We start from the raw sequence: 18,210 nt of genomic DNA on the forward strand, positions 1-18,210 counted from the left end.
CTCTCTCCGTATATTTATCTTCCCCTGTATTTAAAACTCTCTTGCTCTACCTATCTCTCTCCCACTCTCCCCCTCTTTATCTCTCTCCATATTTCAATATACAAATATTGAAATTATTTTGCTTTTCTCCTCTGTCCCTGTAATTTAAATCATTTCCTCCCTTCTCCCCCCTCTTTATTTCATTGCATAGCTCCGTGTACCAGCATTGAAATCACGTATTTCCTATAAGATCCTTGTGTTTACATCATTTCTCTCTCTCCAGCCTGTCTTGCCCACTCTCCCCTTCCTTACATTCTGATTATTGTTTTATGAGTGAGAGAACGATGCAGTAAGTTAGAAGAACGAGGACGTCCCTCTCTGCAGCCTGTACCACCTGGACTCACTCTCTAGGACTCTGTGTATCTCACGAGCCTCATCCCACGCTGCCCCGCCAGCCATGGCTGCACCTCTCAGCCACCTCTCTGTCTCATTCAGCTGGACGCCTGGATCAATGAGAAAACGCTGATGGCCCGGGACACTTCACGGGACCACTCGCAGAAACCCCACAAGAGATGGCTGAAGCACCAGGCTTTTATGGCCGAGCTCTCTCAGAACAAAGAGTGGCTGGAAAAGATTGAGAAGGTAAGAGAATTGGTCCATGTTCACCCCCTGTACACTTGGTCACATTTCTGGTTCATCTTGTTCGCCGTACCCTTTTCACTATCCCGAGCAGTGTAAAAAAACAGGTTTCAAAGCAATGGGAGCTTTCAAAATGGTCACTTGTGTGTGCGTGTCATAATTATGCCTCATTTCGTTGTAGAGCAGCTTGGTTAATAATGCACAGCTGTAGATAATATGACTTGCATGGGCAGTGCAGGATATCATATATTTTCTATCGTACATGAGTCTCGTAGACAATCATCAAATGCACCTCATTTTCAACTGTGTAAGGCACTTGGGCCAGGATTATCAAGCTAATTTAAAAAAGATACTTACCACTGAATCAGTACAGTAGTGTGTGTGTGTGTGTGTGTGTGTATATATATATATATATATATATATATATATATATATATATATATATATATATATATATATACACACTACTGTACATATATATATATATATAGTGGGAGATCTCAGTTCAAAACCCAGAGTTGGGTTTCTGTGATGTTGGGCTGAAAGAGTAACTTATTGGTAAGAGTGCTGCCTTTGAAGTGGATGCACATGGAGTACATTCCCAGGGTCCGCTCTCTGTGTGACCTTGGGCAAGCCACTTTCCTGCACTATGTCAGAGGCACCACAATTAGATTGTAAGCTTTTCAGTGCAGGGGCCCACTGTGCTTTCAAAATTGTACAGAGCTGTATAAGAAAAAAATCTTACCAAGTAGATAGTAAGTTCCACTGTATATGTAACTTTGCGGTCCTTCCTTACATGGTACATTATTATGGGTGCAGTGTAATCACAGACTTATTTAATGCCTGTTCCGAAGAGCTTACAATCTAATTTTAGCTACCTAAGTATTTACAGTTAAAGAGCCTTAGCCAAGCGCATAATACGACCTCATTGGCACTGGAACTTCAAGTTAGTTTTTACTAAGCGCTGCCAGTGTTGGTAAATAAAACAAACACAGCAACAGCCCTAAATGTATCACCGATTAGAGGATCAGCCCTAAATGTATCACCGATTAGAGGATCAGACCTATATGTTGCAGCATTTGATATATCACAATTTTTTTTTTCTTTTTAATAACCTTACAAGGGTTAATCAAATCCCAGTGCATTACAATATTTCCCTGCCTGAAATGCATTAAAATTGATTGTTTGCCTTTTTTTTAAATTGAGAAATACATTGTTTAACGGTGTGAAATATGCAAGAATATTAACTGCAAAGAGGCAGAGCAATGTCTTATTTGGGCTTCCGCAGGCAGCACAGAACAGATTTCCTGGGTATGCCATGAGTTGTAATGCGTCACTGGCTCCCTCCGGCAGAGAAGGGGAGGTGTCACAGCAAGAATTGTTGGGGTGTGGAGACATTGGTTAGTAGACCAGTGTTCCCAAACTTGGGGGGGGGGGGAGTTGCACAGTCCATGAAATGGGGACTCAGTGATAGAGAGGAAGTGATGAAGGTAGAGAAGACTGTTTTCCTGCATCAACGACACAATTATTATATTCCATTATGGGGTTTAAGTGGGGCCCAAGCCCTAAATATTTGAAGAACAGGGGTCCTAAAGGCAAAACAACTGCTGTTAAGGGGTCCGCTGTGAAAAAGATTGGGCATTACTCCGGTAGATTTAAGGATCTTTATATATCACAATCTTGCGTGTATCTGCCTTATTTGTCACAGTGGGGAGAACAGAGGCACAGAGCATTGGAATAACCAAGATATTAAAGATTATGCGTTAAAATATATGCAGCTCAGATCTGTGAAACCGTTTGGGCTCCCAGCACCAGGGGAAGCTGCTTATCTCAGCCTCTCCAGGGCAGCCAGACTCTATTTGCATTAAATCCTATTATTCCCCTCCCCCCCACACCCCCCCCTGGAGTACAAATGCAAGATACATTATTGGTGGAGTGGAGGAGAGTTTTCAAAGAGAAGTCTTTAAACCCATTCACTACCAGAGGGGCCGGCAGCGTGAGACACTTTTCATTTGCACGTTTGGCTCACAAATCTGTGAGTCGGTGGGTGTGACAGGGTGGGGGTGGCATAGCGATACAAAATCAGAGGGGGTGCATGGTTCCTCTGGCCTGCCCTTGCTAATGCAGAGTGACGCAACAACAGGTGTTAGACCTAATGGGGGTTATTTTGTAAACGGTTGGAGTATCAATCCGGCTCTCTCATTGACTTTAGTGGGAATTTCCATGTAATAACTCTTCAGATCAGCACTATCGCAGCTTAATGAATAATCCCCTAACTTCTCTTAAATCAGCAGTCCTCTTACAGGGGGGTGGGGACTTGTTTTTATACAACCTGGTAGCAAGATAGATGAGGTAGCAAAGCGCTCAAATGCCAGGTCAAATGATGATATAGGGCCAGAACCAACATCAAAGGAAATCCATAATCACAAATGTAGAGTAGTGGTAATGCAGCTAACAATATGGGAACAGTCCTCCTGAAGACAGGTAGTGGGTAGTGCGAGATCACCCACGATCAATCTCATTGGTAGGTAACCCTGTAGCAATAATTACTCACGTTCCTTGGTGTGGCGGGCTGGCTGTGCAACTTCCAATGCTGGAATGCAGAAGAAGAAGATTGAGAGGAACGCACGAACCAGAGGGAGCAGGAAAGGACCCAAAATCAAAAATATATTTCGAACGTCACCGCGTTCTTTATCAAGGATAACATACAGTGTAATGCAACCTAATAAATACCCTCTTACCTGCGTCCTATTAGCGCCAAAACGGCACACGTAGTGGCGTCATGACGCAATGCGCAAAGCCTTCGGAGGGCGGAAGTGCCTACAGCAGGATGGAGAGAGAGGCTAAACATGTAAGGGCAATATAATATACAGGTGCCCAAACAGGACAAAAGCAGTCAAAAGACCAACGCCAATGAAAATTAACTAATGATCCTCTACAGGCCATGAGGATAAGAAGGAGGAAGAGTAAAAGGGAAGGAAAGGAGGGAAAAGGGAAGGGAAGGGGAAGGGAAAGGAAGAAAAAATAAGAAGCATATACAAATCCTAAGAAATATATAATACAACAATGTTAAAAACAAGTTAATAAAAAAATAAACAGCACTAACAGCTAATAAATGGAGATAACTAATATGACACAATATATAATAATGTAAAATCATCAACAATATCACTAATTAAGGTGTCAGAGAATAATGTGGAACTAGAATATGTAAAACACGAAAAGGAAAAGGAAACAAACAAAAATATACAAAAAATCTAGAATCATTTTATAAATAAAAATAAAAATATTCCTTGGATCAAAGGATGATCTGAAACTACAAGAAGTGGCCTAAATGCCATTCAATATTTAAACCCATAGGGAAGCGCGTTTTGAGAATAAAAATCCAATACGCTTCCCTACGGTTCAATAAGTTGACACGGTCACCTCCTCTAGGTCTATTATGAACTAATTCTATGCCCAAAAATGAAAAGTTTCCAACACCTCCCTGTCTACATTCGGAGAAGTGTTTGGACACTGGATGATTGAGGTCCTTTAATCTTATAAATCTTAAATGCGCTAATATCCTGACTTTAAGAGCTCTAATCGTTCTCCCCACATATCTTTTACCACATCCACATGTTATGAGGTATACTACGAATTGACTCTTACAGTTTATAAAGCTGTTAATGTAGAATTTTTTTATGTATTTACCCACCTGGGTGTCATGTGAATGTGGTAAACTGTCATGAAAAAAAGATGGAAGGTTTCATGAGTTTGCAAACACTGCAAGAACCGCATGTGAAGGAACCCCTGGTGGTGAAAGAAAAATTGCTAGTCTTAGGAGTAGTTATGTCACTTGGGGAAATATAGGAACCGACAGTTCTCGCCCTACGATACACAAATTTAGGACCAGACCCAATATATTTATTCAATATTGGGTCCATAGATAAGACATTCCAATGTTTTGGAGATAATAGATTTAATGTCCCCACTCTGTTTGTTAAACTGTGAAATAAAGAGTGGACATTTATTGTCAAATGTATTATGTCCTCTGTTCTTATATTAATTCACATTACAATCTTGTTTCCTATAAGTTTGTACATGTGTATCAAGGGGAGAGCGTCCAATATCCCTAGTGGGTAACAAAGATGATCTCTCTGTATTGAGGGCGATATCAAATGCATCAGTGATGCTGGTCGTGGAATAACCTCTGTCAATAAATCGTTGACTAAGGTCCTCAGACTGAGAAAGAAAGCCCTCAGTAGTCGAGCAATTCCTTCTCAGCCTAAGGAACTGTCCCTTGGGGATGGCTCTAATAATATGGGGTGGATGGCTACTGTCCGCCCTCAAAGTGTTTCTTGAGTTTTGTTTTCTGTAAACATCTGTTTGAATTATTATATTAATATCCACAAATAATTGAAGATCCAGAAATTCAATATGGTGTGAGTGAAAATTAAGAGTGAATCTAAGATTATAATCATTATTATTAAGATAATTAACAAAAGAGTGCAGTGTAGTGACATCCCCTTTCCAGATAATAATTAAATCATCCACAAATCTTTTATAGAAAATTATATTGTTACGAAAAGTGTTGGTGCATGAAAAAATAAATTGTGCTTCCCACCACCCCATAAAAAGATTTGCATACGACGGAGCAAAGCTCGTGCCAATTAACTGTAAATAAAATTTGTGATTAAACGTGAAAAAATTGTGCGTGAGAAGAAATAAAATTGCATCTAAAATAAATGCTGATTGAAAGATTGAAATTTCTGGTATCTCAATAAAATGGCAAACAGCCGCTATCCCCTGATCGTGCTGTATAATTGAATAGAGAGATATCACATCGAGTGTGACCCACAAGTAATGATTATCCCAAGTGACACACTTAAGCTGACTCAGAAGATCACCAGAGTCCAGTATAAATGAGGGTAACACTTTGACAAAAGGTTGAAGAAAATTGTTAACATATCTAGAAAGACCATCTCCCAAAGATCCAATACTAGAGACAATTACCCGGCCAGGAGGGTCGACCAATGTCTTATGGATCTTTGGGAGATGGTGGAAGATAGGAACAATAGGATGAGATGGAATAATATACTGAACCTTATCACTGGAAAGAACCTCCATGATAACACCAGAGTCAACTAGTTCAACAAGGGCTTCCAAAAAGTGCGATGTGGGAACTGCGGATAGCACAGAGTAGGACAAGTCATCCTCAAGTTGGCGTAATGCCTCCCTGATGTAACTCTCTACTCTGTACCACCACAGCACCCCCCTTATCCGCACTCTTTATAACCAATGAGGAGTTAGTTTGAAGAGCCTTCAGAGCTACACGTTTGTCTTGACTCAAATTATCATGATTGATTCATGAAAAGGAAAACCCTTGGGCTAAAAGACGAAGGTCCCTAATAACCAAGTTTTCAAACATTGTTAAAAATTGACCTTTAATGTGAGTGGGGTAGAAGATAGAGCTCTTTTTGAGACCAGAGTTCCATTCGGAAAACGTTGGGACACTAGATTCATTAGACATCTGTTCTGATAAGAGATCATTCATATCCTGAAGAGTACAATAATCATTAAAAGTATGCAATGCAATAGAACCTGGAGGAATGGTATCGGGTGAGGGGACATCACCGTCGGTAACGGGTGGTGTTCCCTCATCCAAGCCACCCACTCCAGCCAAAACATCAACAATATCAGACTTATCAAAGAATTTTTTCAAGGATAATTTGCGAACAAATTTATACACATCAATTGTAGTACCAAATAAATCAAAGTTCATAGCAGGTGAGAACTTTAGGCCCTTGTCCAAGAGTGACATTTCGATGGGAGAGAGAGTGGATCCTGAAATATTAATGATGTTAGGAAAGTCACTCAAAATTTCTTCCTTTTTGGAGCAGACCTGTAACCCCCTCCCCCTCCTCTTTTGACTGCTTTTGTCCTGTTTGGGCACCTGTATATTATATTGCCCTTACATGTTTAGCCTCTCTCTCCATCCTGCTGTAGGCACTGCCGCCCTTCGACCGTGTTTTGGCGCTCTGCGCATGCGCAAGGCTTTGTGCATTGCGTCATGACGTCACTATGCGTGCCGTTTTGGCGCGAATTGGACGTAGGTAAGAGGGTATTTATTAGGTTGCATTACACTGTATGTTATCATGGATAAAGAACGCAGTGACGTTCGAAACGCGTTGGATGGGTCTCATGACACAATAAAGTACCTTTTTTAATATATTTTTGATTTTGGGTTCTTTCCTGCTCCCTCCGGTTCGTGCGCTCCTCGCAATCTTCTACTTTTATACAACCTGAACTGATTCCCCAGATGTAGGTAGTTTTTCCATCAGGCAAGAAAACTTGCACAGTAGATACAATATGACCACCGGGACGATACTCACTCCGGCGGCCAACAGAAGCTGCAGCGGCATTATGAGAAATGACATCTGGAGCTGACATCTCAACCTTCTCTTGGTGACCATCTCAGCCATGTTAGTTGTTTTTGTGTCAGACACTGGCACGAAAAACCCAGATATCTTGGGAATGGAGGGTGGGCAGTTCTGGAGGACCTTCCAGTACAGGTATTTAAAGAAAACATTGTATTAAAAAAGTGGGGACTGCTGCTTTAAAACCAATTATTCCACTAAGTAAATAAATCCTTATTTCATCAAATGGGATTTCCCCAAATCTTGGGAGAATGGGGGTCCCAAAGGTGAAAGTTGATCCCTGATTAATGTGTGAAGTCTGGGATTGAGCAGCTCTCTCTCTCTCTGGAAGCAGCTGGGGGAAACACTCCTGTGCATTTGGTTCCCGCAGGAAGGTTACCAGCTAATTCAGGAGAAGCCGGAATTGGCTGGAGTGGTGAAGAAGAAATTAGAAGAAATCCGTCAGTGCTGGGTGGAGTTGGAATCCAGCACCAAAGCCAAGGCTCAGCAACTCTTCCAGACCAACAAGGCCGACCTGCTAGTGCAGAGCTACGCGGACCTGGGGAAGAGGCTTTTCAGGTTGGAGGAGCAGCTGCAGCCAGTGGAGAAAGGGGCTGACCTGCCTAGCGTCAACACACAGCTTAAGAAGCTACAGGTGAGACCGACCGCTCTCTACCTCCGCCATGTGCCATTGGTTGATTATGAAACGTATAGTAAGCTTCCCTTGTGATGTCATAGCAGAGATGACAACCTCCCTAGACTGAAATCAAGTAAGATTTGAGGTTCTTGGACTCCCTTCTCTAAATAAAATGGCATTGTTAATGGAAAAGTGCTGATTTGCTAGCAAGGACTACACTGAAGTCTGTGGGATGCTGATAGTAACAATCCGTAAACCGGACTCCAAATCAGTGAGACTTGGCATGTATAAAGTTACTAGCTATGCAGTCTGATTTCTTCCTAGATGTGTGTTTGAGACGTATTGACCCATATTTAATGAGCGGTGCTATTCCATAGGACACCTTGCAGGACAGCTACGTAAATATGACCCTTAATGACCCATTCCAGGAAATGGCCTGTTATGTGTCTTCCGGTGCCAGAAGGTGCCTTATGGAGTAACACACTTGAGTAAATATAGCCCTTTATGATCTATTCATTTGAATGGAACAGTAGGGTGTCTTCCAGCAAGAAAGGTGTCTTATGGAGTATTACATCTTAGTAAATCTAGGCATAGTGCACACTGGATGGGACTATGCAGCATGAGTAGTTCCAATCTCTATGTTGGGGATATATAATGCACCACTAGGAATGAGGCATGCATTGTGAAAGGTGTGTATTAAAAGTCTGAAATGCACAGCAAGATATATATTCATCACTTTGATTCCTAGCCACGCATACAAATATGATCAACACAAAGATGTGACTTCTGCCATCTGATTGGTTCCTGCTATGCACGTCTTGCCATTTCAAACACACATACAAGAATGAGCACTGTGATACATTTGCTTGCATCCAGTGTGTTTTTCATTCAACAATGTGACCCATTCTCCCCTTTTGACAGCATGTTGCAGATAACACCAGAGCATTCATCCCAACATCACAATGCAGTTTGTATCACAGTCCAAACTGCATGTCTGCATAAGGGTACAGTAGTGTTCTTGTGTTTTTTTTTTCTTTTATCTCTCACCTTTTATTTCCACGCTGCTCCTTTGTAAACTTCCTATCATATTCACACATGGCTCTACACTCATCTTACTTCATGCTTTCTTGGTGGCATTATTCAGCCTTTGTTTACAGCTTAAAAACTTATTTGACTCGTATTTTCCAGCAAATGTATTTATTCAGGTCTAATTTGTTTGTAGTTTACGACTGCATGTACATCTGGTCTAAACGTGCATGCCTGCATCTTATCAGGAAAATAATTTGTGCAACTCCTCATTTGCACTTTCTTATTTCAGGTCATTAGGGACTTGGAAGATAGAAAGTACATATAATGGTCCATTATTCTTCATGCCAACCCAATTTCTCATCACGGAATTTGTAATGTAAATCATAGTTCTTTAAGTCATTGTAGCATACTGCTAAAGTTTGACCAATAGAGCCTTCAATTTGAATGGGGAGTCGTAAATTCCTAATTCTCCTTTTAATGGCCATAGTTGTATGTGCTGCTGAACCCTCAGGCCATAACAGACACCCTAGATCAGTGTTTCCCAACTCCAGTCCTCAGGAAACCCCAACAGGTCAGGTCTTAAGGATATCCCTGCTCCAGCACAGGTGGCTCAGTCAAAATGACTGAGCCGCTGATTGACCCACCTGTGCTGGAGCAGGGATATCCTTAAGACCTGACCTGTTGGTGTTCCCTGAGGACGGGAGTTGGGAAACACTGCCCTAGATAGACGTAAACAAGTTAAAATATATTCCACCATCCTTTGCCTTCTCCTTTTCTCCTTCTCCAAAGGTTGAACTATTTCGACACATTGCTTGAAATAACATTGAGGGTTGTCTGTTTTACCTTCTAACTTGTTTAAGATGTTGTGCACTGCAGGGATTATGGTCATGTTAAGGCCATGGGAAATTTCCCTGCCGGGCAACATGTACAGGATAAAAGGAACTTCTTAGAAAGTCTTCTACTGAAGGCTGAGTGTGGACAGGCTGCCATCCGTGTTAAGGAACTTCCAGTCTTCAAGGGTTTTATCTCCTCGTTAATACTGAATGCCACTCTTCAGGTGATATTCTCTAGCAGTGTTTCCCAGCCACGTGTCCCAGGATAAATCTGTACACCGATCCACTAACCTAAAAAATGTAATGTCATTTTCTATTCCTCAGATACTAAACCATGAAAACCCTTGGTTTCATTGGCCGGTTCAGGTCTGGTTCTTAGGGTGGAGGTTCCTTGATAAGTACTATATATTATTAATCTAGGCAGGTCAATTGGCTCTTGTCCTTCAAATGCCATGTTTCTGTTAGTTCTTCTGTCCACACTGGTTCTGCCATTATGTAGTTTCCTGGTCTCTGTATAGAAGTTGTATGGAAGCAGTGTTCTGTAGAGGTTATCTTAATGCGATTAACTAGGTGACATTGACACTCTAGGCACAGTAGGTGAGACGCCGCCCTGTGTGGTTGTATCACTGACTGGGAAAGATGTAGGAGGCCTTTTCCCTCTTGCTCAGAGTTGAGCTTCCTCCCTCACTGCAGACCATGGAGTCACAGATGAAGGAGTGGTACAAGGAGGTGGGGGAGCTGCAAGCACAGATTGCCTCTCTCCCGCTGGAAGTGACGAGCCAGGAGGTGGTGGGAGAGAAGCAGAACGAGGTGGGGACCAGGATTGTGCGCCTGATCGAGCCACTGAAGGAGAGGAGAAGGATCCTCTTGGCTTCCAAAGAGGTGCATCAAGTCACCCGGGATCTTGAGGATGAAATTGTGAGTACACGTGAAGTCTCGTTATAATGTCACTTAGCTCATGAAAGTCTATGGGGACAAATAATTTATTCTAGCTTGGGATCCCATGAAAGTCTTTGTGGACAAATCACTTTGTGTAGAGGGGGATCCTATGAAATTCTATGGAGACAAAAAGGGCCATATTTACTAAGCAGTTCTCTGCTATAAGACACCTTCTGGCATTAGAAGTCATGTTCGAGCACATTGAAGTCAATGGGTTGTAGGTTGTTTTCAAGTGCCAGGAGGTATCGTATACTGTAGCAGACACTGCTTACTAAATATGAACCATCATTTATTGTGGAGGGGTGTGCCATGAAGGGCTGTGGAGACTAATCATTTTCTGTAGAGAGAATGAGCCAGTGAAAGCATTTTGAGGTATGCCATAAAAGTTGAATCCTGTAGACATCACGAAGACCAATGGAAGTGTCATTAGGATAAGAGAGGCACTAGGAAAAGAGTGATATGTGAGGCACTGACTGAGAGAACAGTTGGGCATCTGTTGTCCCACTGTCGGGCTATTTTGAACTTCTTCTGTCTTTGCTTTGTGACAGTTCTGGGTGCAGGAGAGACTCCCTCTTGCTACCTCCAAAGAACATGGGAGCAACCTACAAGCAGTGCAGCAACTCATAAAGAAAAACCAGGTGAGCTTTCCAACCAGGCCACGGATCTGGGGAATAACCATTTAAACATTTCCAGCTGGGACTTATATGTGAACTGTGTGGATTCAGTGAAAACGGGGAAAACTGTTTTGTGCACTAATTAGAGTTTAGCACCTTTCTTTTGGGATCAAGTTCATAAAGTCGTCGTGAAATTACTAGTAATAGGTCTGGAATACTAACTGGCAGGGGATATACAGGGGATATATACACATTTCCTTATTTAACCTTTCCAGTGCCCTATAGACATACAGCATGCACCATGAAGTCTGACTCTGCTCTGGAAGCTGCCCTCTCTTATGGTGGCCTTTCTTTCTCCCACACTCCGCGCCTTGATGGCAGGGGTGGAGGCGTAGGGTTCCTGCTCTCCTCTATCTGCCACTACTGAACCCTTCCTATTCCTCCCTCTATTGCTTTTCTCTCCTCTCCCTATCCACGTGGCGGTCATCTATCGCCCACCTACCTCTACTCATCCTCCTTCTGTCTTTATCTTGAATCCTGGCTCTTTCTCTCTTCAGACTCCCCTGTTCTTCTCCTTGGGGACTTCGACTGCCATATTGATGACCCCTCTCTCCCTTGGGCCTCCCGCTTTCTCTCTCTAACCCAGCAGTGCGCAAATTGGGGGGCTTACAAAGGCCCCTCCCGCTTCCTGAAGGCACTTAAATTAAGTGCTGGGGAAGTGGCGAAGGCCTCTGTAAACAGTACTTACCTTGCTCCTAGAGACGTATCACCATGGCAATGCGGCGTCAGATGACGCCGCAAGGTCATGTGGCGTCATGATGCTGACGCCAGAGCCAAGGTAAGAGGGGGGGGTTGTGAACATAGGGGAAGAGCCGGCAGGGGGGGCAGGGAAAAAAGATTGCGCTCCCCTGCTCTAACCTCTTCTTTTGGCCTTCAGCAGTGCACTGCATCCAGCACCCACAAGGATGGCCACTGCCTAGACCTGGTTTTCACTAAAAACTTTTCTCTCGGATTTCCCCATTTCTTCTTTTCCTCTCTCTGACCATCACCTCATCTCATTTTTTCTCTCTCGCTTTTCTTCTCCATCTCCATCTACCCCTCGTTTCTGCAGAGACCTGCGCTCTATTAACCTACCAGCTTTTGATTCCACTTTATGCTCCTCCCTCTCCTCTCTCAGTTCTGCTCCAGACCCTGACAACCTGGTCAGGAACTACAACTCTGCCCTATCCTCCTCTCTTGATCTACATACCCCACTTTCTCTCTTAGGTTCTCGCCCTTCTAACCGCAGACACTGGCTAAATTCCCACATGTGCATGCTGCGTTCCTGCATTCGTTCCTCTGAACGCCTCAGGAGGAAATCTCACACTCTCGCAGACTTCCTTCACTTCAAATTTATGATATCCTGTTTCAACTCTGCCCTCTCTCAGGCTAAACAAATCTAGTTTTCTTCACTAATCAACACGCACAAGTCTAATCCACGCCGACTCTTCTCTGTCTTTGATACTCTACTCAAACCACCCTCAGCTGCCTGTTCTTCTTTCTCCTTCTCACCTCTTCTCACCTCAGGACTTTGCCGACTATCTCAAGGAAAAGGTGGAATCCATACATCACGACATCCCCTCTGTATCCCCCTCCCACCCTACACCTCTTCCTAACTCTCCTTCTGCAGTTTCCTTGACTCTTTATCTGCTGTCACAGAGGAGGATGTGTCGTTGCTGATCTCTTCTCCCTCTACCACTTGCCTTCTTGACCCCTTCCCCTCCCATCTCCTAAAACTTCTTGCTCCTACCATAATCCCTACTCTCACACACATTTTTCACTCCTCCCTCTACTCTTTTACCTTTCCCTCTTCCTTCAAACATGCAACAGTTATACCATTACTCAAAAACAGCAAGCTTGACCCTACCTGTCTTTCTAACTATTGACCTGTCTCCCTCCTGCCTTTTGCCTCTAAATTCGTCTTGTATTCTCTCGCTTGCTCCATTTTCTCAACACCTATTCTCTTCTAGACCCTCTACAATCTGTCTTCCGCACTGCTCACTCCACTGAAACAGCCCTCACTAAAATAACTAATGGCCTCCATGCTGCCAAAGACAGAGGTCATTACACTCTGCTCATATTACTCGACCTCTCTGCAGCATTTGACACCGTGGACCACCCTCTTCTCCTTCACATTCTCCATACTCTTGGCATTCGTAACAAAGCTCTATCCTGGATCTCATCCTACCTCTCCCATCGTACTTTCAGTGTCTCATTTGCTAACACTCCTTCTCTATCGATCTCTCTGTGGGGGTACCCCAGGGCTCTGTTCTGGGACCCCTTCTCTTTTCTCTTTAAATACTCTCTCTGGGTGACCTAATAACATCTTTTGGGTTCAAATATCACCTCTATGCTGACGACACTCAAATGTGCTTTTCTACCCCTGACTTTACACCTGCTGTACAGACTAAAGTTTCTGAATGTCTCTCTGCGATATCATCCTGGATGGCCCTCCGCCGACTTAAACTTAACATGGCAAAAACAGAGCTCCTCATACTTCCTCCCAAACCTGGCCCTACTACCTGCTTCCACATTACTGTTGGAACTACGATCATTCACCCAGTAGCCCAAGCACGCTGCCTAGGGGTCACACTCGACTCCTCTCTCACATTCTCTTCTCACAATCAAAAGGTAGAAAAAAACTGTTGTTTTTTTCCTTAGCAATATTACCAAGATACGCCCTTTCCTCTGTTGCTCGACTGGAAAAACTCTGACACAGGCCCTCATTCTCTCCCGTCTCGACTACTTTAACCTCCTGCTGTCCGGCCTTCCTGCCTCTCACCTGTCTCCCCTACAATCTATCCTAAACGCTGCTGCCAGAATCACTCTACTCTTTCCTAGATCTGTCTCAGCATCCCCCTGCTGAAATCCCTCTCCTGGCTTCCGATCAAATCCCGCATCTCACACTCAATTCTCCTCCTCACTTTTAAAGCTTTACACTCTTCTGCCCCTCCTTACATCTCAGCCCTAATTTCTCGCTATGCACCATCCAGACTCTTGCGTTCTGCTCCAGGCTGTCTTCTCTCTACCCCTTTTGTATCTAAAGCCCTCTCCCACCTTAAACCCTTCTCACTGACTGCCCCACACCTCTGGCATGCCCTTCCTCTCAATATCCAACTAGCACCCTCTCTATCCACATTTAAGACCCACCTCAAAACACACCTGCTTAAGGAAGCATATGAGTAGCTCAAAGGCTGATAATTAACACTTCATACACTGACCTTGACCCCTCGCAGACACACTTTCCAGAACGCCCTCCTACTGTACGTTCTTTCTACCAACCAATTAGATTGTAAGCTCCTCGGAGCAGGGACTCCTTTTCCTTAATGTTGCTTTTATGTCTGAAGCACTTATTCCCATGACCTGTTTATATTATCTGTTATTTATTTGATTACCACGTGTATTACTACTTTTATGCCTGAAGCACTTCTCCCCTTTATGTGTTATTTGTACTATTTGTTATTTATATGATTGCCATGTATATTACGGCGGTGAAGCGCTAGGTACATTAATGGCGCTATATAAATGAAGACATACAGGAAGGGTGGCACCCTCGATGTACGCTGTGCATCATCGGGGTTTGCTTATTTTCTAGGGCGCGTTCACGATTGACTGCTAATTAAACAGACGGGGAGGTCCGTCTCTTTCTGTTTCCATCATCGGACGGAGAAAGGGATTGCGTACACACTCAGGAGAGCGATCACGTGATCGCCAGTCTCGGGGGAGCCGTGTCCACAGAGGTGGCAGAACCGCTGGCACTGAAGTGATCAAAGCAGCAATCCGCTCGAAATGCCATCAAAGATTAGACGTCCATGTTCTGTTTTAGCATTACAAAGTCCCTTTGTTGTGGTTTTTAGCATTTCCGCCCCTTTTTAAATTCTATATTCTGAAGATATACGTTGCTGAAAAGTTCCTCGCTGTGAAGTAAAAATGGCCTTGGCCATTCACACCTAATTAGACAACAGAGTTGGCCGTGGTAAGAGCTGCTGCCAGTAAAATTATAAACAAGTAAACACTTGGCAAACAATTAAGATTTAGAAACAAAAGTTAGCAATAGGTCAGTTCAACATGAACTATCAGGAAAAGGTCTGACCTCGTTTTTTTGGGGGGGGCGGTGGGGGGGTTGCTGCTTTAAAGTCGAATGATTATTGTTGTTTATATATAAATTAATCACCCTAGTGTATAGGCCGCCTGGATCATGGCAGTGATTTTGTCTCAGCTGTCGGATGTGGTCACTCCCATATTACTGGAGCACCCTCGCTCCGTGGTGCTGGGGGACCTCAATATGTGGGTTGATGACCCAGACAATGCTGAGGCTATGGATTTTTTGGATACTATGGGATCCATTGGATTTAGTCAATTTGCGCATCGATCAACACTTGAGCACGGTCATACACTTGATTTATTCTTCGCACAGGGGGTATTTGTTGGGGAAATGAAGTGTTCCTCTCCCCTATGGACAGATCATAGGGTGATCCAGGATCAGATTGTACACGCCCCACCAGCCCTTATACGGAGTGGTGGGCCCAAGACAGCTTGGGTGCGGCCCAGGAGGCAGCATGAGTCCATTAGGTTTAGGACTACCCTTCGAGCCCATTTATCTTAATTTTCTCTGGACGACAATGTGTCTATCTGTGTCGAAGTACAGCTTGGCTCTCCGTGCAGCCACGGATGAAGTTGCCCCTCTTCAGAAAATGCCTTATCGCAGATCCTTAAGTGTACCATGGTATTCTCACGACCTCTGGGACCTGTGGCAGGCTCGCCGAAGGAAAGAGCATAAGTGGTTCAGTTCCTGTCAGGATGTTGACTGGACAACCTTGAAGGTATGTCAACGGGGTATAAGTGCGTTCTTCAGGGTGAAGAAATCCTACGTCGCCCTGAAGATAGACTCTGCAAGAAATCATTCCGCTAACCTCTTCAGGATGGTAAGCAGTGTGGATTATTCAGCCTGCTCCTCCATTGTGGTTTGTCCAAATGAGGAGTCAAAGTGAATTTCACAGATTCGCTGAGATCGCCGCTATTCGTCCACAATGGATCTTGTGATCCGCCCCGCAGGCAAAGCTTGTCTTGGACGAGTTGAGCATCATTTCAATCCCGCATTTCCTCTCAATCACAGCTGGGATGATCTGGACTACTTGTGACTTGGATCCCTATCCATCATGGCTCCTGAAAGAGACCATTGATGCAGTGGCTCCGTGGTTGGTGGAGATAATCAACAGATCTCTCTCGGCCGGGGAGGTGCACCAGCCTTGAAAAGGCGCTGGTTCGTATCCTGTTGAAGAAAGTGTGTCTAGATCTTGATGTTTTCACCGACTATTGTCCAATCTCCAACCTTCTTGTGGTAGGGAAAGTGTTGGCGAGGGTTGTTTTTACTCCGCTGATTGTCTAGATAGGGACTGCTTCTTTGATTCCATGCAATCTGGCTTTAGAGCCGGAACTCAGCCAGCTCTGATCGGGGTGGCAAATGATTTATTGATGGCCATGGACAAGGACTGTATCTTTGCCCTTGTCATGTTGAACCTCTCAGCGGCCTTCGACACTATCGATCATGGAGTGCTGCTGCACTGCCTCAGGCACTTAGCTGGTATCGGTGGGACCGCACTACAATGGTGCCTCGTTCCTTCAGGGCCGGACCCAGCAGGTGGCTATGGGGTCTCATGTGTCCCATGTGGGGCCAGTCCCCTTTGGGGTCCCTCAATGGTCGGTGCTGTCACTGCTCCTGTTCAACGTGTATGTAAGACTGCTGGCCGAGATCATCCGGAAGCATGGTCTTTAGTGCCACCAGTATGCTGATGACACCCAGATCTATGTTTCTTTCCAGGGCAGGCAGGTGGCGGCATGGATGGAGATGAATTGGCTGAAGCTCAACCCAGACGAGACAGAACTAATGATTATAGGTTTGACAAGACACCCAGAGTATGGGACAAGGTGTTTACGAGCTGCCCGTGTCCCAGTTTCGTAACCTCAGCATCCTCCTTGACCAGAGTTTCAACTGCGTGCCCAAGTTGATAAGACTGGGTTTTTCTATCTGAGGCTACTTTGGAGTTTGGGTCAACTCCTATCATCTATGAACCTTGACTAGGGGAATGCCTTATAGGCAAGACTACCGTGTGCTTGATGCAGAGGCTCCAGCTTATGCAGAACGCTGCTGCTCGGATGCTGAGACGTGTTTCTTGCTTTGAGCATATTACTGCCATCCTGCACAATCTGCACTGGCTTCCAGTGATCTTCCTTGTTCGGTTAAAGTTGTCCGTTATGGCCTTTAAAACCTTGCCAGGCCAAGGGCCTGCCTATCTGCAGTCTCGTTTGATGCCTCTGATGGATACTGGCTATCATCTCAAGTGCAAGGGGGGTTCGGCTCTCTGTGTCAAGGGTACTGCACCCTACACTGGGTGCGTGGGCCTTCTCATGTGCAGCATCAGAGGTCTGGAACTTGCTACCGCCAGAGCTTGTGTGTACATCGACTTTACCACTGTTTGGGGCTCGGTGTAAGACTTATTTCTTCCTTCTGGCTTTTCCTGTCTAACAAAATGAATTGTATATAATTTTAGTTTGTTTTTAAACTGACTGCAAAGTATCGCGATGCCCCTTTAAGTGAACTTTATATTCCCTGTGGTTAACCCAAATCTACAAGCTAATTATATGCAAAAACTATTGTTATCTCACTGGAATAGGCTTAACGCCATGTTAGGCCTCGGACACGCTTACCGCTGGCGTGCTGAGGCGCGCTGAGGCTCAGGGAAAGCGGGTGCTTTTCCTGGCCTTGCGGTTGCTTACAGCAAGCGCTCTCAGCAGCCGTCAGGGGGCGGTCCGGGGGCGGGCGCGTCACTGGCCGGGGGCGGGCCAGTGACGTCACGGAGCTGGCTCGCCCTCATTGGGCGAACCGCTCACGTGACCGTCCTGTCTCGCCGGCAAGCGGGGGAATTTTAAATTCCCCCAAGACCTGCGCTTCCGCAAGCGTGCGGAAGCGCAGGTGAGCCCCTACTAAAGCCACTCTAATTGCGGCTGTAGGGGCTCAGTGCTGAGCGGGAGCGCGCCTCAGCGCGCTTCCGCCAGCAAGCACCTAACATGTCCGGGGCCTTAGGTTAGCACTGCCTTGCATT

General features: G+C 44.7%; 1 protein-coding gene across 6 annotated transcripts in view; it reads left to right on the forward strand.

Annotated features, from left to right (window-relative positions):
- SPTBN4 (spectrin beta, non-erythrocytic 4) overlaps positions 1 to 18,210 on the forward strand; it is a 133,654-nt gene that overhangs the window by 78,646 nt on the left and 36,798 nt on the right. For all 6 annotated transcript variants that reach the window (XR_012802532.1, XR_012802533.1, XM_075606983.1 and 3 more), the window contains 4 exons: positions 475 to 621; positions 7,408 to 7,671; positions 10,209 to 10,433; positions 11,003 to 11,092. Coding sequence is in view for 4 of the 6 variants with exons in the window: in XM_075606983.1 (XP_075463098.1) it covers positions 475 to 621; positions 7,408 to 7,671; positions 10,209 to 10,433; positions 11,003 to 11,092 (726 nt within the window). In the remaining 2 variants the exon portion in view is untranslated. The remainder of the gene's footprint in view (positions 1 to 474; positions 622 to 7,407; positions 7,672 to 10,208; positions 10,434 to 11,002; positions 11,093 to 18,210) is intronic.

Source organism: Ascaphus truei, chromosome 7 (assembly GCF_040206685.1).
Source record: "Ascaphus truei isolate aAscTru1 chromosome 7, aAscTru1.hap1, whole genome shotgun sequence".
Lineage (NCBI taxonomy): Eukaryota > Metazoa > Chordata > Amphibia > Anura > Ascaphidae > Ascaphus > Ascaphus truei.